Below are 23683 nucleotides of genomic sequence, written 5' to 3'. Positions count from 1 at the left end.
GGCCAGCAGCCCGGTGGGGGCTGGGGGACGCCTCTCATGGTCTCTGTGTGCGGAATGACTAAACGTTTATTGAGGCGCTCTTGGAGGCTTTCGGCGTCTCCTGCACAAGCACAGTTCACCGCTCTCGCGCTCTCTCTCTCTCTCACACACACACACGCACACACACCGCCACCTCCCGCGGCGTGTAACGCCCCCCCCCCCGCCGCCGCTCCTTCCTCTCCCCCACTTCCCGCCGCTCCTTCCCCTCTCCTGCAGCGAATTAAATATTTCGTGGCTTAATTGAAGAATCCAAGGGTTTCTGCCTAATCCCCCCCTCCCCGCCCTCTTTCCCGTGCCCATTCCCCGGCAAGGCGAGCACTTCAGCCCCGCTTCCCGCATCCGTTCAATGAAGCAGCACAGATCCACGGCGGCTCCAAGTGGGTTTTTGCAGGACGAGAAGCAGGAGGAGGAGGAGGAGGAGGAGGAGGAAGTGGTGGTGGCGGTGGTGGTGGTGGCGGCGGCGGCGGCAGAGGAAAGGAGCTGGCGGCAGCGGCAGCAGGCATATTTGCAAGGAAGCCTTTCAGGTCTCGCTCGGCTTCTGGGGATTTAAATGTCACTCAAAGCATCCCCAACTCAGCTCTCCGCTGTTCCGCTCCGCTTTCTTCGCAGGCATTGAGTCGATCCCCGAACATTGCAATTCTGCAGCTCACTACCCGGGAAGGTAAGGAGGCTGTGAGTGCAAAATGCACCGCGGCGGCAGCAGCAGCAGCAGCAGCAGCAGCATGGTCACTGACAGCCTAGACTCCTCGTCAGGGTAACTTCCCCTCGTTGCCCTCCCCCGCCCCCTCAGTCGTTCGTGTTACAGTGGTGCATTTAGGTATGATCTCCCTCCCGCTTTGCCCATCCTGGCCTCGTTAGATGAAACGAGAGAGATAGGAGAAGACGAAGAGAAAGATGTGGCCTTTGGAATCAGCCCCTTTGCATGATGGAAAGGCTGTTTAGATCTGACTTTCCCCCCTCCCTCGGTGTAAAGAATCCTGAGGATCGTAGAAGTGATAACGTCATTCAGCGCCCCCACCCCACCCCCAGCCCTTCATTTCTGTGCCCCTAAGACCACCTCTTTTTTCCGTTCTTGCTTCCTTTCCGGAAAAGCAGACAGCCACCTAGCCCCTTCCAAGGAACTCGTCATCATCTCACATTCCCCCTTCCCCCAAATGCTATAGGCTGAGCCCTTTCCAGCCACCCATTGCAAACTCGGGCCCCCTCCAACCCCCCCTCCCTCCGTGGCTTCACCCACCATTTGCTATTCCCAAGGAGCATAAAGTCTAGATGCCCCCCTCCCCCACATGCACGCCTTGCATTCCCATTTTAACCTCTTTTCCCCTCAGTCCCTAATCCAATTTTGCACATTTCTCCCTTTAAACTAGGTTGAAAAACTGCTGTAGCTTGCAACTCTTGAAACTTCCTCGGTTGCTGTAGTCCATGTTATATTACTCAAAGGGACAACAAAAATACACTTAATCCTCTTGCGGATTTTTTAAAATATTAATAATAATGCATTTCCTTCTTCCCCTTTAATTTCCCCTTTCCTTTCCTCCCCCCCCCCCTCTTCTTCTTCTTCTTCTTCTTCTTCTTCTTCTTCTTCTTCTTCTTTTTTGGGCAAGGAAATTTGCTCCATCTCCAGCAGCAACCACTGCTCCTTTTGATGTTGTGGTACGCCGTGCGCATGCGCTCCACATTAGAATTACTGCACTGGCTAGAATAAGTTGGATCTCTTCTTCTCTTCCACCGAAAACCTAAATCATATCAAAAGCTAAAGGGATGCTGAGAGTCCGGAAAAAAGGTTGCTTGGGGATTTGGTCGTTGCCCTTAATAATAACAGTGGTGTGTGCACAGAGGTAAGTGATCAAAGCATCTCTTCTTTTTAAACCCCCCCCCCCGCCTCCTTCACTTTGAATTGTACTGTATGCTTCTGTTAAATTGGGAGGTGCAGAATTCATCTTGAGAGAGAGTCAGGAAAAAAATGGGTTTATATTTATGTGCTGTTGTTTTTTTTAACCCCTCTTTTTTAGCGCTAATGATCCCAGCAATATGTCACTGGTAAAAGAGACCGTGGATAGACTACTGAAAGGCTACGACATTCGACTGAGGCCAGATTTTGGAGGTAATTCGATTGCTGTTGTGGGAAGAGCCTGCTCCACATAGCCAGGCTGCCCCCTTCTCCCGGGTGATACGTGTGTCTGCTTCAAACGTGCGGTGGGGTACTTCGGTTGCTGCATGTGCGTTGCCATTTTCCGAAGCTCGACCCAAAGTTAAGCCCATGGTTCCCCAATTCCCCTTCGCAGGGAACGGCCGTAACGTGTAGACATGTCCTCGGTCTCGTCGTAAGAACAAGCCCCGCGCGCGTGTATCCGTTATGAACCCGTCATTAAAGCCTAGCTTAATTGGCTTTATTGAGATGCAAATCTCCTAAGTTTACCCAGCGCCCGTTTCACCGAGCCTTGGGTGCCTGTGGTCACAGGGAATATTCCGGAGTACAAGATGTACTGCTTTGCCGAGACGAAAATGCTGTTTAACCCCTTGTGAGCTTTGCATTTGAAAAGAGATTTCCGATTCTTGCTCTGTGTGTGTGTGTGCGCGTGTGCGTGTGAACCCGCCGGGTCCTTCGAATGGAAGCCTGGAATATCGACGGCGCTCTGTTATCACTCGGGCGAGCACGCCACGTCTAGAGCCCAGCAAAGTCGTCCCGAACCCTGAGTCGCTTCCCTCTAGCTCAGTCTGGCATGTTGCTCGCCGGAGAGAGCCTGAGCAGCCGGCAGGAAAGGAGGCGCCTGGGTTTAAACTCACCCTTGGCTTCGGCGAGCTGGCTGGGGTGGATCTCTGGCCGGCCAGTTAAAGGCACTTTAACCTCATATAACATATTAACACGTGTGTGTGTGTGTGTGTGTTCGTTCGTTATATAAAACGCTGTCAGCCAACCTGGAAGGGGATACAGGTCAAACTGGGGGCTTAAAAGAGACCCGATCCTTAGACGCCCTTGCGCCCCACCCCTTCTTTAGACCGAGTAATCCTTACCCGAATGAGTTAAATTGTGAGAGATCACAGTGCAGACCATCTTGTGTTGCAGGTCCCCCTGTGGCTGTTGGCATGAACATAGATATTGCCAGTATAGACATGGTGTCAGAAGTCAATATGGTGAGTATTTTATTTCTTTCCCGCTCACTCACTCCTCACCCGCTTCCCATACAGTTTACTGGGGTCTGTGGAATAAATAACATCAGTGTGGGTGAGTGTGTATGCAGGTTCTGATTATTTTGCCTTATTCGTCACTTGCCATCAAGTGTTCTCCAGTTAATTAGGCCATCTTCTCACACACCCCACCCCAAAAAAGTGGTGCTTCTGTTTTCTCAACATGGATCTAAGAACAGGATAGACCAATTCCTCAAGGCATTAGCTTAGAGCAATCTGCGACTTCTGAATAATGAAAATACTAGGACTAAAACATTTTTTAAAAAACAAAAACACATTTTTAGTGAGTACATCTGATAAAAAAAAAAAAACAGGCTTGAATGAGTTTGAGAGGCCTCTGTAAGGCCATTGAAATAAAACCCTGTCTTTAAGTTTAATATGTACAAGTTAATACTGAAAGGCTTTTAAACATTATGACTTGCAGTGTGTTAAAAGCTATACTGATTTATTGACAATCTTACTATTTAGCAGATACCATTTCAAACATACAGTTAAGCACTATCGAGAGACTTAAGGGAACAATTCTGGCCTTCTTTTGCTTCATGCAGGAGCGCCCCCTGCTGACATCACTTTGCACTGCAGTTTAGAGACAATATTTCTTTTACATTTGGGACAATTTACTAGATTGTTTTAGTTACCGTTGGAGTGAGGGGGGGATTGAGATGAACAATGTATGTTGAAACAAAGTCGTGATTTTCTGACCTAGTTGTTTAAATGCATTTTTAGAGATTGCATTGATGTTTCCTGTAAGTACCTTTCCAGTTCTGAAGTGTACAGGTATACTGTTAAATACAAATATAGATGGAGAAGTGGGTGTGCACATTTAATTCAGATTGTGCTCAGTATAATGATACTTTAATTTATATATTTTGCATATTCCAGTTTTTCAAATAGTTGGAGAAGCCTTTTGAAAACACTGGAAAGTTTGTTTGTTAGGAAGAGCGGCCTCTTACAGGATGGTATAGCTGAGGCAAGGTATTTTGGGTTTTTTTTTTAAGAATCTTTTCTCATAGCAACTGAGTTAACTGCAAGATATGTCAGACTAGTTAATCTGGAGTTGCTAAAAAAAAGTTGAAAGAAAGTAGCCTGTTTGTATATCTGTTATTCAGCTCGCTAATGAAGTAAAGAAAGTAACAAAAAGCACTGGGATTAACAAATATTGCAAGCAATTTTTAACCTTAACTTCAGCTGTACATTTTAAAGAATCACAGATTGATAGGACATTATAAAATATGAAAATCTGTGCACTACTCCCATCTAAAGCAATTATAAGTTATATGAAATTATGTGTGTTGAGTTTCATTGGTGAATATACGAGTTTTAAAATAAAATGTTCTATTTACATTACAGATTTTTCTCAGCATACTTACATTTGTGATAGTTGCTTAGAATATTTAGCTCTGTGGCTGATTGACATGGCATGAATTAACACTTTTAGTAATTGCTGTACAATTTTGTCAAGAGTAGAAGAAGTTATATGACATTTCTTTTCTGTATAGAACTTATTAGAATGTTTTTCTCATACAGATAAAATGTTCTATGGTATGAAATAGTAATGCATTTATGAATATTTACGTTGTTTGTTTTTTGTTTCATGTTCAACGTGTTAGTCATATGTCTAAACCTGTTCTAGACAGCTAATTCCCTACTGGCTTCTGTTTTCTCCACTAAAGTCATCTTAAGTTCTATTATGTCTACAAAAAAGACTCAAAAACATCTTTGCTATTTTACACTAAACTTTGAATTTAGGTCTCCATTGCGTGAGCATATTCTAGTCTAGTATGCTTCTAGAGGTTTGTGTGAATAGGCCAGAAAATGTAGTTCTGTTTTTGAAACCAGCTTACTCCTGAGTAAAAAAAAAATAACTTGGCTAACACAGACCATGTCTTACCCTCTTTGGAAAATATCAGCATTTATTTTGTTTGAGAGCTTTGTATCTTATTAACTGGAACATTGATCTGCAAGATTGGTGTCACATGAAAAACTCTTCTGATATGAATGCTACCACCACTCTCTTCTCTCCACTGCACCCCCTTCCCCTTCCTGGATATGCTTTATTAAGAAGATACACTGCCTGTTAAATGGCCTCCAGAAGTTTGAAAGGTGAAACTTTAATAGCAGAAGCATCAGCTAATAGCAGCAGCCAAATAGTGAGCATTGACTGTGTGTTTGTTGGGGGGACGGGACACGTAGTATTCCTAGTCATACCTGGATGATATTCTTTGGTGTTCAACTTTGGATAAAATTAATTTGGCCTTGTTAAGGCTTATTTTAATCAGGTGCTTATCAAATAACAAAAATGGTCAGGGAACGTCTTATTTCATGAGAAATTTAGGTGTGAGTCTATGCTGTGGCCAAATCCTGAAATTTTATTATTTATTTATTTTGCATTTATATCCCGCTTTTTTTCCTCCAAGGAACCCAAGTCGGCATACATAATCCTCCTCCTCCTCCATTTTATCCTCACAACAACAACCCTGTGAGGTAGGTTGGGCTGAGAGTCTGTGACTGGCCCAAAGTCACCCAGTGGGTTTCCATGGCCAAGTGGGGACTAGAACCTGGATCTCCCGACTCCCAGTCCAGCACTTTAGCCACTACACCACACTGGTGTAGTGTTACCTAAAGGGCATTTACTTGATTTTTCAACAATAAAATTAGGTTCTGTTTCACTGAGAATTTCCAGATTGAGTGTCTGAAATTTGGTCATAGAAAATTCAATTATTCCTCTGTGGGTTTTACTTTCCATTCCATCACTTATTTGATTTAGTTGATAAATAATGACATAATGGTTCAGACTGATCTTGATCACTTACTCATGATTACAGGACTTTCAGGAGCAAGCTGTGGCATTATACATAACCTCTCCACAAGCACCTCTTCTCTCATGTTGAAATTTTCCACACTGGCCTGCACCATGGTTAAGAATCACATCGGCATCTATATGAGCCATGATTAATGCTGGTTGTGATTTGCTCATACTCAGGGGCAGGATCTACACTACTGCTTTAAAACGGTTTATAACAATAGTGGCCCAGGACACGTTGCAGTTTTCAAACCGTTTTCAAAGTGTCATATCCTGCTTGGTGTATTATTTATTTATTTATATAGCATCATCAGTGCTGTACAGAGTAAAACAATAAAATAGCAAAACCCTGCCACATAGGCTTACATTCTAATGTAATGGTGTAGATCTGGCCAGGGTTTAAAGCTAATTTAAAATCCTAGTTGAGGTCAAACCTTGGTTAATATTAACCATGGTTGCCATTGATGCCAGTGTAATCCTTAACAATGATTTAAGCTTGGTACAGAGGACTTGTGGAGGGGAAGAATTGGAGAAAAGAAGCATGCAGTCCCATGGACTACCCATGGTTAAGGCTTGCAATTTAAAGCACACTTCCTTTGGACTAAACCATATTAAATGAATGGAACTTGCTTCTTAGTAGACATGCATAGGAATGCATTGCATAAGGTGTTCTTAATGCTAGGCCTGCCCAATCAGAAGCATGCTTGATTTAGAGTTATATGTTGTTTGGAACTAGTGGTCTTCTTTTCCTCTGCGGTCCATAGTGAAATGTTGATAAGCTTCATAAGAAAGTATACATTTACTGTCCATATGTTAGTAGACATAGCTGAGCCTGGCCTGGATGGAAAAATAGGACTTCTACAGAGCAATCGTATGTATGTTTATTCAGATCTGAGTTCTACTGTATCCAGTAGGGCTTACTCCCTAATAAGTGTGTTGAGGACTATATCATCATCATCATCCATTTTGATCGAGGCGGGGAACAACAGTAAATATAAAATACATAAAACTGAATTAAGAACATAATATACATTGTTAAAACATCCTAAAAACATCCTAAAATCCCCCTGGATAGGCCTGCCAGAAGAGATCAGTCTTGATAGCTTTCTTGAATGCTACTAGACTGTCAAGTTGAGGAGTCTCCTCTGGCAGGCCATTCCACAATCTGGGAGCAGCAGAAGAGGAGGTCCTCTGGGTAATATGCACACTCTTACCTGTGTTAAGCCTCGTTTAACACAGTGGAACTCACTTCTGAGTTAACAGATATAGGATTGAGATGATGACTAGGAATGTAAGATTGTCTACAGTAATATCAGTATTAACTGAAATTTTTACTCATTCCCTTCCTCTTAGGCAGAAGGCTTTGCTTTGAAGTTCATAACTGTGCTTGACTCATATTTAGTTCACATAACATAGCAATCATATAAACAGTTTCTGATTCATTATAATTTAATGTTGGGCTTTAATTTGTTATTGCTTATATATACTGATTCATAGCCAGTGTGAGAAATTGTGAGGATTAGGGTATGTCCTTCATAGACATACCTTTCCCAATTATGTTGATAAAGAATGTACAAGTGTCTAAAAAATTCTTCATGCAGAAGGGAAAAGGCTGGAGATCCATTTGAAACAGCATACCAGTAATCACAGCATGATTGACCTATAGGAGCAAACAGACACTTTTCCTAAACAGTTGTGGTGAAATTTTAACCACTGTAATGTTAAATGCCAGCCAGAAGTACTTAATTATCAGGGTGTTTCTAGTTTATTTTTGTTGAGCAATAAATGTGTATTTCTTGCTCTATTTTTGCTGGCAATCCAGATGTTTTCCTTTAAAGAAATGTTACTCCTAGGGATAAATCACATTTTCCCAGCACTCAAAAACACAGTATTTCATTTTGGGGGAAATGTAATTTCCCCACAGAAATGGCACTATCTCTGATATGTATAGCTTGGATTGTGTAAGTTTTGCAAGCAGCTGTGGCATAACTCCTTCCTGCCCTTTGCCATTTTGTGACCTTATTTACAGATGCTGTGGCCCTTCTAGACTATTAAAGGGCAGGCTATACAAGTGTGTTAAACAGGGGTTACAAATAAATACAGAACACCAGGAAGAATACCCCATGGGATGCCTTGCCATCTCTTCATAGGAGAGGAGTGCTCCTATTCTGAGTTGCACATGAAAATCTTTGTTCAACTTAAAAAAAAAGCGTTCAGAGGCTGTCTCCTGCAATAACACTTCTCCCCTAGTCATTATGAGGTGATGCGATGTCATGCGTTATTATAGCACTAAGAAAATAATTCATTTTTTCTTGTCTAGAATAGCTCCGACATTGCTGAAGCAAGGGATTAAAGAGTGGTTCTTGACCAAAGAGGTTGTTGCAACTCCTTTCAACTCTCTCATACTCCCTAATTCTCATTTCAATTGTACATGCTTGAGTTTTGTTTACCAATGACCCCTTTCCACCTTGAGTGACAACAATATGCCAAACAAGCCTTGTTTGTTTGCATATATATTTAGATTGATCTCTAGCTGTTTTGTTTCTTCCCTTAAGCTTACATATCCTCACAAATAGCAATGCTATTGCAATCCAATTAGATGCAATTTCTCTCATTTTTAGGAAGAGTATGGCAACACATTTCCAGCCCCATCAGGGAATGTAATGACTGAACTACGAAACAGATATTCTTCTACATAACAAAAATGATGTGGCTATATTTTGGAATCCTGGACAGACATTGACTTTACATTTGTCTGTCCATATTTTATTGTATGTTTGCCTAGAAAGATATTAAGGATGCCATCCCATGCATGTTTATACAGGAAGGGGGAAAAGGCCTACATCTTCCAGCGTGGAGATTGTGCCTTAAGATTAGCATTTTGCTAGATGTACATAAGTGAGACCATCTTATGGCTTTGAGAAAACAGATTTGTATTTCAACTCATAATTGTTGTTCATCTTATATGGATGCATATTCAATGTGTAGTGTGCCTAATTGGTCTTAACTTACATCCTCTGTGATAACCAACATGTTTACACCTCCACCCTGCAAGGTAGGACAGGCTACAAGTCACCCATTTGTCTATATTTCTCAAAAGGTAGCACTACCACCACTCCTGAGTCTTTTTAATATCCTGCCTGGAGGAGAAGACAGGTTTATAGATTCTGTCTATGGACAGCTCTCCCTTTTTTCAGAGCTTCTTTTAAACTCTTTAATAACCTGGTTAGCGTGTTTGCCAAGTCGGCCAGCACATGAGTAAGGCCAACTCCAGGGTAGACAAGGCAGTCAAACCAACTCTAGTTTCCAATTGAATATATTTATTAAAGATACAAGCAGAGAGATGTTGAGAAATAGTCAGTTGGTTTGAAAAATGAAATGAAACATCAAGCTAGCTCACTAGACCTTACTTATCAAGATCCTAAGATTAACTCACCAAAGCAGCTTAAAGGTGGTGCAGGGGAGGAGGGAGAAGATTTTGTGGTAGTAGCACCTGAGATTTCCTGGTATAGCAAGGCTGATGTTGCTTCTGCTTTCCACACGACAAAGGAACTTGCCTTCACAAGCGCAATGATTCCTGGGGGAATAGGCAGGTCCCAGGGAGGAAATTCAAACTAGCCCATCAGTAGCCTGTGGAAGACCTGATCATGAATTCTCCGGGTGATTTCTACTGTAATTTTTATTTTACATAAGTTGAGTTGGGGGGAGGGGGGAGGGGAAGCTGGAATATATAAAGATGTAAATTTGGGGGTCTGTTGGCAGGCCTGACCTGTTCTTTGTTCAAAGATCTTTCCAGAAAGACGGTTTGGCAGCAAAGAAGGTTGAAGAGCTCATCTTTAAATTTATATTATTATTTATTATTATTATTTACATTTCTATACCACCCCATAGCCAAAGCTCTCTGGGCAGTTTACAAAAGATTAAAACATTAAAAATGGATAAACAAAATTTTAAAAACAGACAATATGCAAGGATAATATCCATTTAAAAACAACTTTGAGCTCTCAGCCAAAGACTTTTAAAACTCAACATATGCTGTTAAATGCCTGGGAGAAGAGAAAAGTCTTGACCTGGCGTGAAAAGGTAACAATGTTGGTGCCAGGTGGGTCCTATCAGGGAGATTATTCAGTATTTGGTGGGGGCACCACTGCTTGTTGCCATCCCCTGAGCTTCCCCCAGAGTAGGCACCCAGAGGAGGTGCCTACTCTATTCATTTATTTGACGTATACCCCACCTTTTAACTAAGGAAAGGGCATTTGAGGCAGCAGGTAACCTCAACCATTACCAAGAATCTTTGGATCTTTAGTTTTATTTATTTTTCTGGTTGAATAGATTGAGCCAGAAAGAATTAAAATATATTCTTCTGTTCCTGGCAGCAATGGAGTTCTCCCAAGCATGTTTGGACCCCACTAGTGTGTTACTGGTATCTTAAGGATGGCTTCTTTGCTATCCACAGCTACCTTTGCCTTCTCTCCCCTATATCTCCTATATTTGAGAAAGGGAGAAACTGGAGGGATGAGAGACTGGAGATGGTGATGGCTGGGCAAGTGGTTCCTTGGGCTCTACCTTTCTGAGCTTTCAGAGAACAGGTGTGTTCTGAATGGAAGGGAAGTTCAAACATCACTAGTATGATGCTTTTAAGGCAATGAGCCCCCCAGTGCTGTTTCCAGAAAGCCATTGGTTATGGGGCTGTCCATAGTTCTATTAGGCCTATACCACTTTATCTGTCACTCTCGCCCCTAACCTAACATACAAAAGGCTGCCTGAGCAATTAATAATGTTACAAGCCATTCTGTGGCAATTTATAGATTTAAAACAGATTTGTTTTAAATGAGTTCAGTCTCAACAACTTTCTTGATGCTACAATTGTAATGTGTACAATTGTAATGTGTGTGTGTGTGTGTTCTGGAAAGTTACTGTTGCTGGTGCAATAGAACTTATGCACAGATGTCAAAATTCTTATTCACAGTGTAACAGTATCATAGTGTGGGTGGACAAAAAAGGAATAATATAAATAGTTTGTCTTCTAATATATTTGCATTATCCTTTATCACTTAGTTAGAACACCAATACAGAAAACAAGCAATATAACCATGAGGGCTTTGGTAATCATTATTTAAGTATGGACACTCCGCAGGCATTAATTACCATTAGGAATTATTACTCTTCTGTGTTGTAATTGCATGAGTTGAGAGTTGGACATGACTTGGAAGGCCAAAGAACTTTATGTGGTTCCTGTGGTAAATGTATTTACATCGTCATTGTACTACATGGCCATTACTCATGGGCAAGTTCATCGCAAAACTTGCATTGGAGTTATTTAGCGGGGGAATCCTAATATTTAATAAAACAAGACTAAATTATGGGGGAAAATAGTTGTAAGAGGCTTAAATTGGTTCTCACTAGAAAGTTGATAGCCTACCACCTACAAACTTTTCTCTCCCACTTGGATAGGGCTATCACAGAATGTTGGAATGCTCAGAAATATTTTAACGGGTGAGAGAGAAAATGTCAGCAAGAGAAAAATGGAACTGATCTGGCTTCTGTGACCCAGTTCATGCACAGTAGAAGCATAATTGGTTGCAATTTCTTCTTTTTTAAAAATCCCTTACCCTGCCTTACTTTGTTGCATTTTTTCCATTGGTTTTGCTTGTTCGTGTGTTTCAATGGTTGGAGAGAAGACAAGACTGCCAAATGATAGCTGGCTCTCACAATGAAGGGCATTTAAGAGAGGCAGATGTGGTCTAGAGGTTGGTTTTATTTTGGAGAAATGAACTTTGGGACATTTGAGAAACTACAACCACATTCAGAAGATCATATTTTGGTTTAAAAAGCTGATATATTAACAAGGGTGTTGCCTACACATGTAACCGCTTTGCTTTTCCCTTTGTGCAAGCTACAATTAAACTAGTAAGTCTTTAACCATAGTTCCCCATTTCATCTGAACCAGGAAACAATGATCAGCAGTTTTGGAACAAGCCAGAATCTTAAACCACATTTTAAAGTTAACTTGGGACATGTCTGAGGCCAATATGATGTAGTCACATTGCTGAGATTAAACAGGTCTGGATCTGGTCAGTGCCTGGATGGGAGACCACCTGGGAACCTCGGGTAACCCACCTTACTTAAAAGTTAATAAATACCTCCAGTATAAATGGGCATACTTTGTTTAAACAGCTCCAATGTCCTTCCTATCTCTATCCATCTGCATTATGGCAAAGAGTCCTCCCAAGCCAAGCTGAATTGCTGAATGGTATTTCATTTAGCTGGGCTTAGGGAATTTCAGCAGGGAATTTCAGCATTTGTATGCATGCAGCATCTGGTGAAATTCCCTCTTCATCACAACATTTAAAACTGCAGGAGCCCTGTCCTCTTGACCAGTTGCAAAAGAAGACAGGGCTCCTGCAGCTTTAACTGTTTTGATGAAGAGGGTATTCCACCAGGTGCTGCATGCATACAAATAACAGCTGCCCTTTTCTATATAACTGTTAAAGATACAGGAGCCCTGTCCTCCTTTCCATATGGTCACCCTACTAGTATATGTTTAAAAAATCTGACTTGGAACATATGTGATTCTAGTCTTTGTTGGCACTTGAGTGAGTAGAAAGAAATGTTTGGTCATCAAAAAATGGATGTTTTCTGTTCAATAGGAGCTTCTAGCAACCTGATGTTTGCTCAGTCAGACCTGTTTCATTTCAAGAGTCAGAATTCGAAGTGCTAAGTGCTTTAGAAAAGCTGTTGGCTTCATTTTAAAGGGACAAACACAAATTTTAAGCTTGTTTGAAAACCTTGTAGCCATTATGGGGGCTGAGAAATTTTGAAAAAAAACTGGACCTTAAGTTATTAAATGTTTTATAGGAGCTTGAAACTGTGAATTATTTATTTGTGGCATAGGTCTATTCTAACCTATTTGTAAAAATTGGGGGTGTTTCATTTTATTTTAGCATTTCTATACCTTATTTTCTGTATTCTAAGCAGCAGCTAGAGTGATGTTCAATATGATAAAATATGAGCTACAACAGTAAAAGAAATGATATTAATATCATTAAGTAAAGGTATGCTTAGAACTTAAAAAGCATGCTGAAAACATCAGCAGAGAAAAAATTAAGTTTCACCATTTTCAGCCAGTGCCAAATGTCTTTCTAAAACCTCAGGTTTTAACCAGCTTCCAAAAGCCAACAAAGATATGATTAAGGCCTTAGCTAGACCTAAGGATTATCCCAGGCAAATGGAGGGGTCGTCCCTGCCCGCTCCCGGGATCCCCTGTGTGTCATTTGGATGCACAGAGATGATCCCCTGGACAATCCTGGGACATAGGCATGGCCTAGCCATGGCCTAGGATTGTCATTGTAGAGTCAGTTACCTGGAAGGAAGTCTCATAGAAATCAGTGGGACTTAATTCTACATATGCTTAGGAGCATGCTGTCAATCTGCTTACAATAAAACTATGGTCACTAGGGATATGACGGAAGTTTCATTACTCAAGCTCTGATAAGAATGTTTGAAGGCTTATAATCATAGGATCACAGAATAGTAGAGTTGGAAAGGACCTCTAAGGCCCTTGAGTGCAACCCCCTGCTTAATGCAGGAATCCACCTTAAAGCATCCCTGAGAGATGGCTGTCCAGCTGCCTCTTGAAGGCCTCTAGTGTGGGAGAGCCCACAACCTCCCTAGGGAATTGGTTCCATTGTCATACTGCTCTTACAATCAGGAAGTTTTTCCTGATGACCAGCTGGAATCTGGCTTCCTGTAACTTGAGCCCATTATTCCGTGTCTTGAACTCTGGGATGATCAAGAAGAGATCCTGGCCCTCCTCTGTGTGACAACCTTTCAAGTATTTGAAGAGTGCTATCATGTCTCTCCTCAATCTTCTCTTCTCCAGACTAAACATGCCCAGTTCTTTCAGTCTCTCCGCATAGGGCATATCAATTGAACGGTATAATTTGTTCAAAAAGAACAGAAAAAATAGAAAAGGAGATGGACTCGCACTATATGTTAAAAATATAGTCCTGGTGAGGTGCAACCCATCCCTTGCCAGCAGTCCATCTTCCAAGTAGTATAACCGATGTCCCAGAATCTGAATCTCTCACATCAGCACCACCTTCGTAGCCAGTCATTCACCCAGAGTATTTTTCTTTCCCTTTGCATTCCTCTTCCAAGAACTTGGAGGCTGGATGAGAAAACTATCTGGGCCCCAAAGTTCTTGAGTTTCCTTCCCAAGCTTCAAAGTCTGATGTGAGTTCTTCGTAGCTCTGCTTGGCAATATCATTTGTTCCCACATGGATGAGAAGAAAAGGATATGTGTCAGTGGGCTTTATGAGCATTGGCAGCCCTTCAGTCACATCTTGAATCTGTCCTCCAGGGAGACAGCATATCTGGCAAGTCCATGGGTCTTTGCGACACAGCAGGGAGTCTCCTACAACAACTCTTCTCTTCTTGTTGTTGTAGACCTTGGTATTGTTGCCTCTGCTAGACTGACCTTCTGCCTCTTGCTCACTGCTGCACGGGGTCCCCTGCAATTCTTCCTCTGCAGATTGTCCTCCAGTCTCATCTTCCAGGAGCTGAAAGCAGTTACATAGCTCTAGTGGTTCCACTGGTGCAGAGTGTCTTCTAGTTCTTCTGCTCCTGTCACCCTTTACCAGGGAGTTTCTTCTTCACTGACTTTCCTCACTTCAGCATTCCCCACTTCTGCTTCCACTTGCTGTTGCTCTTCCACTTCCTGTGCTTCTCTCTGCTGTTGAAATTCCACCGTTCTGTCTAAGAATTCTTCGTCTTCTCTTATTCCTTGGAGGGTGGACACTTGTAGCTCAAGTGCACTCACTTTTTCTTCCAATAGTGCAACCAGCTTGCCCTGGTTGCAGGTGTACACCATGTTGATCTCAGGCAGGAACACAAACCTTGCAGTTCACCACCACTGGAGAATCCTTTTCGTCCATAGTTCCTTTTTCTTTCTGCCCTTCTGACTGGACTAGAATAGCCTGTGCTTTGTCCTGTCCTTCCTGAAGTTTAACCACAGAGTCCTGTACTATATGGGTGTGACTTACAAGAACAACAACAAAAAATTGTTAGGGACCTGAATGGTCACTCTCTGGGAACTGGCTGCCTTGTGTAGCTTCTAGTCCAGCTGGGGCAGCTCCTGTTGTGAGAGTCAGCTGAGAGTCAGGAAACAGAATAGACTCACATTAGAGAAGAGTTAAGCTTTTTAAACAGCCTTCCCCAACCTGGTGCCCTTCACATGTTTTGGACTACAACCCCCAGAATTCCTGATGATTAGCTGTGCTGATGGGAGTTGAAGTTGAAGAGGGCCCCAGGTTGGAGAGGCTGTTTTAGACCCTCCAAAACCTTGTCCAGTTCAGATAAAAATTGTCCCTGGGAATTTGTTTTGGAGGCTGGGGCAAAACAATAATAAATTAAAAATCAACATCTGAGCCACAGAAGAATTCCATTCTTCTTCCTGTTCATCCTTGCTAGGCCTCATCATATCCTAAAGTCCTCTGTGATAAGGAGGGTAGTAGTAGCATGCTGGGATGCAAAGCCTTGAGGAACTATGAAAGAGGTAGTTGTCCCTAAAGAGGCAGTGTGGTTTAGTGGTTAGAATGCTGGACTGGGATGGAGGAGACCCAGGTTCAAGTCCCCACTTGGCCATGAAGCTCACCAGGATACTTTGGGCTAATCACTGACTCATGGATGCCATCTTGTGTTCCTTGGAGGAAAATGCCAAGTAGAAATATATACATACATACATACATAGGGCTACTGCAAAGGCATCTACCTATCCAAAGTCCTCTCCGGCTTTGCACCCTACCACACAGGTACTTAGGATGTCACACCAATGATGAAAGAAGAAGGAAAGGAGGAATTGTTCTGAGGGCTGTTTGAAAGAGCTTTTTAAAATGGCAAAGGCCAATGGGGATGGCTGGCTGGCATCATTTCAGAGTTTGCATAATTTATATAATTTCAGAGTTAATCCAAGGATAATTTTGTAGAGTTTTGTAGGCTCTGTGCCTTCACTGGTAAAACTGTGCCATGAAACAGTGTTTTCCCAGCAGATCGGCGGGGCAAGAGGGGTAACTAAAGTATGAAGGGCTGTAAATTAATCTGTCAGGTTCTATTCCGAATGCTGATACTGTTGCTTAGCAGTCCTAAATCTCAGGGGAGAAATCGAGGCTCAGTGAACATCTGAGTGTGGGTATCCATTAGTAGCACTGCATTATACTCAAAGGGATGCACATTCCCATCAACATCTAGAGTAGTGTATTCTGTGTAACTAAACAAAGCTGGAGCTGGATCAAGATATATATATATATATATATATATATATATATATATATATATATATAGGCAAAGCCCATAAGCAAGCATGACCTGCTTTGCAGGATTTTCCATGCACAAGTTTGCAAAACCAGTGTTGCTCTTCTCTTACTCAGATTGTGCATATGATCACATACCAAAGAAACATTACAAAATGGAATGAATATTGTGGTGGAACCACCAATATTATACGACCATTTACACATGTAAAACCACAACACACATTTGCTAGCCTACTGCTATAATGTCCATCAGTTTGCACAACTTCTTTTTCATGGGAGAAAAGATAAGAGCGTGATATATAGAGGAGTTGTTTGGAAAAGCAAGAATCTCCAAGGCACTCTGCAATCTTTCTGTGGATGTCCAAGAATGTGGGGAAGTAAATTGGAAACTCTACAGAAATAAACAATAGGTTTCACACATCTCTCCTTCAAATCTAATCGCAAGCACTTTGAAGTGGGCTTCAAGGTTTAAGAGCTTTCTTTAACTTGAGTTGCTGTGGCTAGATAGATATCAGTTGAGCAGATGAGACAACAGAAGGCCAAATGTTTGTTTGCTTATTTAGTTATAGTACTTTTATACCACTTAATATATTAAAATTGCTAAGTGGTTCACATTAAAATTCAAGGTAACAATATAAAAACCAGATAAAATAATAATTTATTTATTTTTAAAAACGTTATAATACCATTACAATAAAATAGAGTGGTAACATAGTCCTTCACAGATCAGAGAAAGCCTGTGTGAATAGGTGTGCTTGCTGTTTACCCATTTCTGCCTCTTGAATAACATGTGGGGGAGTGTTCCAAAGGGTGGGTGCCACCACTGAAAAGGCCTGCTTATGTAACGCTATCTGGTGACATTCCATTGGCTGCAGAATGACCAAGAAGGCCCTGTCAGAAGATTTCAGGGGTCAAAAAGGTATAGATAAAGGAAGACAAACAACTAGGTTGGAGTAGGCAAGTTAGGTTTGCCATATATGTGGAAAACCGTATACTAACATTCACGTAAGAGACGCGTGGCCATTAGAATGCTTTTTGATGAACTCATGTTTTAAAAACATTTCAAGCTACTATAAAGGAAATTTTCAGAAAATTAATTGTATGGTTTTTCAGGTGCGTCCATCCCTCCTCCCCTTGGTGTATGGTTTCTGAAACTTGCTTTGTCATGAAATGCTATAAACATTTAGACGACCTTATTCGGACCACTTGCTTGTAGGGCGCTTGCAGGGAAATCTTGGTATGTTGTGGTAATGATGCTCAGTGTCTAGAGCTGCCGCTCTGGCCATTGCTCAGCATGAATGCAGTCCAGAGTAAGGAAATGAATATTATTTTTCAAAACCCTTTTTCATTTGAAACAAAAATGTGTATGTGTTAGGTATGGCACGTCATAAATCATAAGAGGGCTAAAGTGCAGGATTTCATTTTGATTAACTTTTTAATTGGATTGACTTTTTGAGAACAGAATTGTTTATCAACACTTGATGTATCACTTGACATTTTGGTGATGAGGCATCTATTCTGTGATGTACAATGTCTAGATAACCGTGTCTTAGCTGTGCTTCTTTAAAAATAATAATCCAGAAATTATATGGAACAAGCTTAGGGTAACATTTCTGGACTTGTAACACAACCTTGCACATGGGAAGGGGGAGGCAAAACCTTTTATTTAAATAACAATGTTAAAAACTGTCACTGGAGGTTGTTTTGTGTGTGTGTGTGTGTTTTGTTTTTTTACATGTTAGCTCCGTTGCTTTAAGCCTCAGAGAAAGAGGGGTGGTGGAGAGAAGAGAGAAATGAAATGAAATTACTCCCTGAGTGCAGAAGACTTTGAGTGAACTTGCATAGGGTTGCACTACAAAATCAATCCTGAACAGATGTCAAGAGGCTACAGATTTTTCTAACAAGACATCAGACAGGGGGTGGATAGATTAAATCACTTTATCGCTCATATAAAACAAGATTAATAACAGGGGCACAGAATGGCCCGGTTCATATCATCATTCCAGACTGCGTAAACCATAGTTATTTGTTTATTTAATTACAATATTTCTAGGCTGCCTGTCAGGGCAGGAGCCTTCCCAAGGTAGCTTACAACAATAAAATTCATAGAGTAACAACTAGGGATGTGCTCCGCTTCTAATCGGACCGGCGAATTAGAAGCGGAGCGGGGGGGCTTCGCCTGCCCTTAAGGCAGAGGCGAAGAGGATTGGGGGGCCGGCGGAGCGTGGCGAAGAGGATCGAGGTGAAGGCGGATCCTTCGCCTCGATCCGGAGCTCCGCCGGAAAGGTAAGTGGGGTTTACCGGGGCCTGCCGCTGTCGCTGTCGCCCATGTGGCGACAGCGGCAGGGCCCGGTAACCCCCCCCCCCGCCCTCCTCCCCCTTACGTGCATCCGTCCGCGGTCCGTCGGCGTCTTCAATTGAGCCTGCGGTTCAACCAGGAAGTCTGGGCCGCAAGCGGCCCAGACTTCCTGGTTGAACCGCGGGCTCAATTGAAGACGCCGACGAACAGAGGCAGGTAAGGCCCCCCCCTCCCCCTTGGTCCCTTACCGGGCTCTGCCGCCATCGCCGCACGGGCGGCGATGGCGGCAGGACCCAGTAAACCTCCCGCCCTCTCCCGGCCTTACCTGGTGCCACTCCCCTCTACTGCGGAGCTCCGATTCGGAGCCGGAGCTCCGCGGCAAAGAGGAGCGGAGTATGGGTGGAGCGGAGTGGGCCGACCCAAAATTTTTGGATCGGCCCGCGGGGCGGAGCGGGGGTATCCGTGCACACCCCTAGTAACAACCAATGTACTGAAAACAGAAAGCATTCAATAACACCCACCACCATAAGACAAAATGTACAACCCAATTACAGCTAGAGGCAATTGCAGCTAGTCTGATGGTCAGGAGAAGGCCAGACTAAAAATAATCTTCAGAGCCCTCCTAAAAGCCTGCAATGATAGGGCCTAGTGGAACCCCAATGGATTCCAAGAGATGTGGGGCCACTGCTGAAAAGGCTCTCTCTCATGTATTTGCTCATCTAACTGCCCTCAAAGATGGACAGGTGAGAAGAGCCTCTCTTACTGAACTTAAGAGTGTGGGCAGGCTGATATGCATGAGGGCAGTCCTTCAAGTAATTTTCTCCCAAACCATTTAAGACTTTAAAGATCAAAACCAGTACTTTGAAGTGCGCTTGGAAATGCACTGGAAACCAGCATAGTTGGTATAATTCAGGCTTTTATAATCTGACTGCCTTGCCCTTGCCAACTTTCAGGTGGCTGCATTCTGCACCAACTGAAGTTTCCTGACCGTCTTCAAAGGCAGCCCTACATACAGCACATCACAGTAGACAAGCCTGGGTATCACATGCATGGCTAACCAAGGCAAGGTCTGTCCTCTGTAGATAGCTCTGTTAGATAGGTCCCCTCTCTTTCTACTGAGTCATGGCTTCATTTTAAAAGTAAAGGGAGGCTGGGGTAGTGGGTTGGGGAGAGAGAAGCCAGTCACTTGGCGACCTCATTTTAAAAAATACGGCAGTCATCCCATCGTCATCTCCCACTGCCCCGAAACAAACATCTGCCTCTTCATTCCCATCTTTGGGAGAAGTTCCACCTTTCCGAAAGACCCCACAAATGAATGCAAAAATGTCGGCATGGGAACATTTTGCCCAGTGCCAATTTGGATGCAAGGGGAAACTTCGGCTTAGAACAAGCCTGAAACAAACCGTCAAAATGGCAAGCAAAGGGAAGCAGGGCTGGGGCCCAATTCTGGTTCTCAGATTCGTAAACCATGATTTATGGAGCCTTCAAACACTGACCAGGTCAATGTGAAGTATCAGACTGATCAATATACATTTCCATGCTGCATATATTTATAAATTCACTTAGTAATAAGTATGTTTAGGTTGTAAGAGCAAGTGTTTAAGGAACCATGTTAGGTCAAGCATGTCTAGTATGGAGAAACTGATTCCATCTGGATTTTTATCTTCCGTGCAAAAAGTCAAGTTTGGGTATATTTTAAAGCAATTAAACAGGGAAGCATTAAACAGGTCTCTCACTTCATGGTGAATTTTTCTCAGTAAAACCCTCCAATTTATTGTGTGTTGGGTATTTAAATCCCCACACATCATGTTGCTTTTGTAATTTCTTTTTTTCTTTCTTTCTTTCTTTCTTTCTTTCTTTCTTTCTTTCTTTCTTTCTCAGGAGAAACAAACTAATTTTCATCGGTTGTTGCAAAGCAGGCTTTAAATCCAATATTCAGGCAGGAGATATCAATTTCACATTTTGTGCTTTGAGAAAAGAAGTGGGCAGTTATAAAGTGCATTTTGTAAAATGTTCTTGTTTTGCATCAGTGGGTCAAGGGACGCCAGCCCTTTGGTGATAATATGTTTTGGGAAACAAGGCGAGATAGTAAACTGTAACTTGCTAAGGGCTTGACAGCTCATGCTCATTACTCATATGCATGCTCTGTTTGTATGCTTATATAACTATCTACAAACAGGGTTCTCTCCATTTGTAAGCTATATTTATTTATTATTTATTTATTTAAAACATTTATATCCCGCCCTATATCAATAAGATCTCAGGGCGGCGTATAGATAAAGGCATACAGTATAATAAAACAGTAAATATACACAGCTAAAAACAAATTAAACCAGTAGTTCCCAAAGTGGGCAGTGGGATTGCATAGGGGGGTGTTAAGAGGCAAGGAGGCGCTCAAGGTGGTCTTTTCCGAGAAGCGCCTCTCCAGAAGGTCTTAAAACCCAGGGACACTTTTATGGGAGAAGGTAGTTTGGTCCCAAGCCATATAGGGGAAGAATCCACGCATGTATTAATACTGTTTAAGAAGAGTCCTTTTAATGGTGAATTGAAATGTTTCAAAAGCACCAAAACGCTAATGAAGAGACATACCCTGCTTGGTGTGCCTGCCACGCCAGCTGCAAAACAGAGGCATTCGCTCTCTTTTCCCTCCCTCCATCGGCAAGCCTGCGGCGGGTGCTTCGGATTTTGAATAAATATTCAATTAATTGTTACTCTTTTGAATTTTATTGTTATTATCTTCCTTAGTGGGTTGTTGAAAACCACTATTCTGAATAATGATTTTTATAGTGTAGGGTAGGGGGCACTGGGCATGAGTTTGTGGAACCAAGGGGGACCAAACCTGAAAAAGTTTGGGAACCAATGAATTAAACCATAAACCAAGTTTAAACAATGTATAATTTAAAAGCAGTAAAACTATTAAAGCAGTTAAAACAATGTGCCAACTTAGTGAATTCAACCATTAAAAGCTTTGAACTCTATTTGCATAAGTTTTGCATAAGTTCAGAGATCCTGATTGTTATAAACATCATTTGGCGTAATTTAAAACTGACATACACTACTTTTTTGAATTGCCTTCTTTTGTTTTCCTCAAGGTTGACCTGCTTGTCATCTGTTTTGAAGGCAGATTCACATCAAGAGGCTTCAAAATACCTTTTATGAATACATTCTAAAATTGAATTTGGCATATTTTCCAGTTCATTCTGAGTTCTGGCTAGGAAGGACTGGGAGGTTGGGAGTGATCCACAACTGGATCTCCTGAGGACGGTGCACGGTCTTGGAGGAAGAGTTCTACACCATCCAATGGTCCCTCAGTTGTGTAGGTGGCTTGTTAGCTTTCAGTTTGTCAATAAGAGCTAGAACCTCATCCCTTGTCTTCACTATATGCCTCAAACCCTCTTCCTCAAAATATCCGTTCAGGCACAGGTATCTGCCCTATGTCTTCTGCAGTGAAAATAACTGATTTTAGTGTTTCTGTTTTATTTCTGTTACTGTATTTTAAATCTTTTCACTGCTGCTAAGTTTGATTTGTTTTTTGTTTTTAATTTATACTCTAATTTTACACTTTTCAATGTTTATATTACTTTTTATTGTGTTGTATTTTATCATTTAAAATGGCTGTAAACTGCCCAGTGGCTACTGAGTGGTATAGAGATGTAATAAATAAATTCAACTTCTCTTCAATCTCCTTACCTTCTTTCAGTACTCCTTTAACTCCGTTGTCATCCAACAGTCCAACTGGCTTCCCGGCTAACTTAGATGGTATGCTAAATGCTGAGCCACAGAAATTTGGCTGCTTTTTCTAGAAAACCCAACTCAATCTCCAACTTTCTCTAAAAGTAGCAAAAGAAATGGGGCCATCCTATTTTGGACAGCCTGAACTTCTGGAGCAAACCTACGTAGCTTTTAAAGTGGCATGTGATGCATGGCATGTGATTAATTTGGGGCCACGCCCTCCAGATTGCTCCTCAGACACAATGGGCTGGTTTGCATAATCAAAACAAGTGGCATGCTAGACCTGCAGATATCGAGGGGATCGCCCCAGGATCATCCCTGTGCATGCACATGACGCACAGGGGATCCCAGGAGCAGGGAGGGATGATCCCTCCCTTTCCCCAGGATATTGGCATACCCTTTAATCCTGATTTTTCCCACAGTCTCGGGCTTGTCCCAAGACCGCGGGACGTGTGACCGGCCATCCTGGTTTCATCCCGGCTCTTCGAGAGTGACTGTGAGGAGCCAGAAACCGGGCATGGGGCTCTTCAGGAGCTCCATGCCCATGAGGAGTGGGGTGGGGGGAGCAGGAGTTTTTTTAAACAACAACAACCTTCATTGTTGGAGCGCTCCTGCTCTCATTTCCGATCAAAAAACCCAAACAAAATGGCGGGTGCGACGTCCTTTTCCTCCTGGGATGTTGCGCGCCGCGAGTAGACTGAGAAGGAGGATTTCGTGATCAGTATTATTGCGAGATCCTCCCCATTCCTCCCCCCTGCAATCTAGCCATGGCCAAGGTGGCCTGTTGTGTGCTGGATGAGTGTGTGCCAGACATCATTTGTATAATCAGCCTGCTACAGCCCATGGATTGTTTGAGGGTTGTTTAACTCTCCAGCAAGCCATACCACCTATGTTTGGAGGACACAATAAACTGCAGCTGGGCAGTGATTATGTAAATTGTGCATGGCATGCACTGTGGCTCACACCAATCTACCCGGGCTTATTTATTTAAGCATTGGTGGCTTGCTTGGATTGTGCAAACCAGGTCAGTTGTTGCTACATCAAGAGTCAAGCATATCTTTTTGTGCAGCAATGCTGTACCCTACAGCAGTTGTACCATGCAGCACTACCAGCTCACCAGTGGGCACAGCTTAGATTTAGGTTCCAAGGAAAGGCGAAGAGTTGTGCCACTATACTAGTTTTGGCCAGTGCCTTGCAGGGAACGCCCTTTCAAGAATATCTTAGGCTGAGGATCTCATTTGATCATAGGCTTCATGTTTTTAAATACTGCTATGAAAATTGGCCAAATTGGCTTTTAAAATACTAGAT

The 23683-nt window shown here is 42.4% G+C and overlaps 1 protein-coding gene across 7 annotated transcripts in view; it reads left to right on the top strand.

Annotated features, from left to right (window-relative positions):
- The first annotated feature begins 356 nt into the window (after positions 1–356).
- Positions 357–23683, top strand: part of GABRB2 (gamma-aminobutyric acid type A receptor subunit beta2) — a 133770-nt gene continuing 110443 nt past the window's right edge. For 3 of the 7 annotated variants that reach the window (XM_063120544.1, XM_063120543.1, XM_063120538.1), the window contains exons 1-4: positions 357–700; positions 1644–1877; positions 2052–2143; positions 3107–3174. In XM_063120544.1, coding sequence (XP_062976614.1) covers positions 1801–1877; positions 2052–2143; positions 3107–3174 — 237 coding nt within the window. In that variant the 5' untranslated portion in view covers positions 357–700; positions 1644–1800. Of the gene's footprint in view, positions 701–769; positions 794–1107; positions 1878–2051; positions 2144–3106; positions 3175–23683 lie in introns of those variants that run through there. The other 4 variants (XM_063120542.1, XM_063120545.1, XM_063120540.1 and 1 more) reach the window with 4 other exon arrangements.

This window comes from Elgaria multicarinata, chromosome 3 (assembly GCF_023053635.1).
Source record: "Elgaria multicarinata webbii isolate HBS135686 ecotype San Diego chromosome 3, rElgMul1.1.pri, whole genome shotgun sequence".
Classification (NCBI taxonomy): Eukaryota; Metazoa; Chordata; class Lepidosauria; order Squamata; family Anguidae; genus Elgaria; species Elgaria multicarinata.
This window is presented reverse-complemented; position numbering and strand designations above follow the sequence as displayed.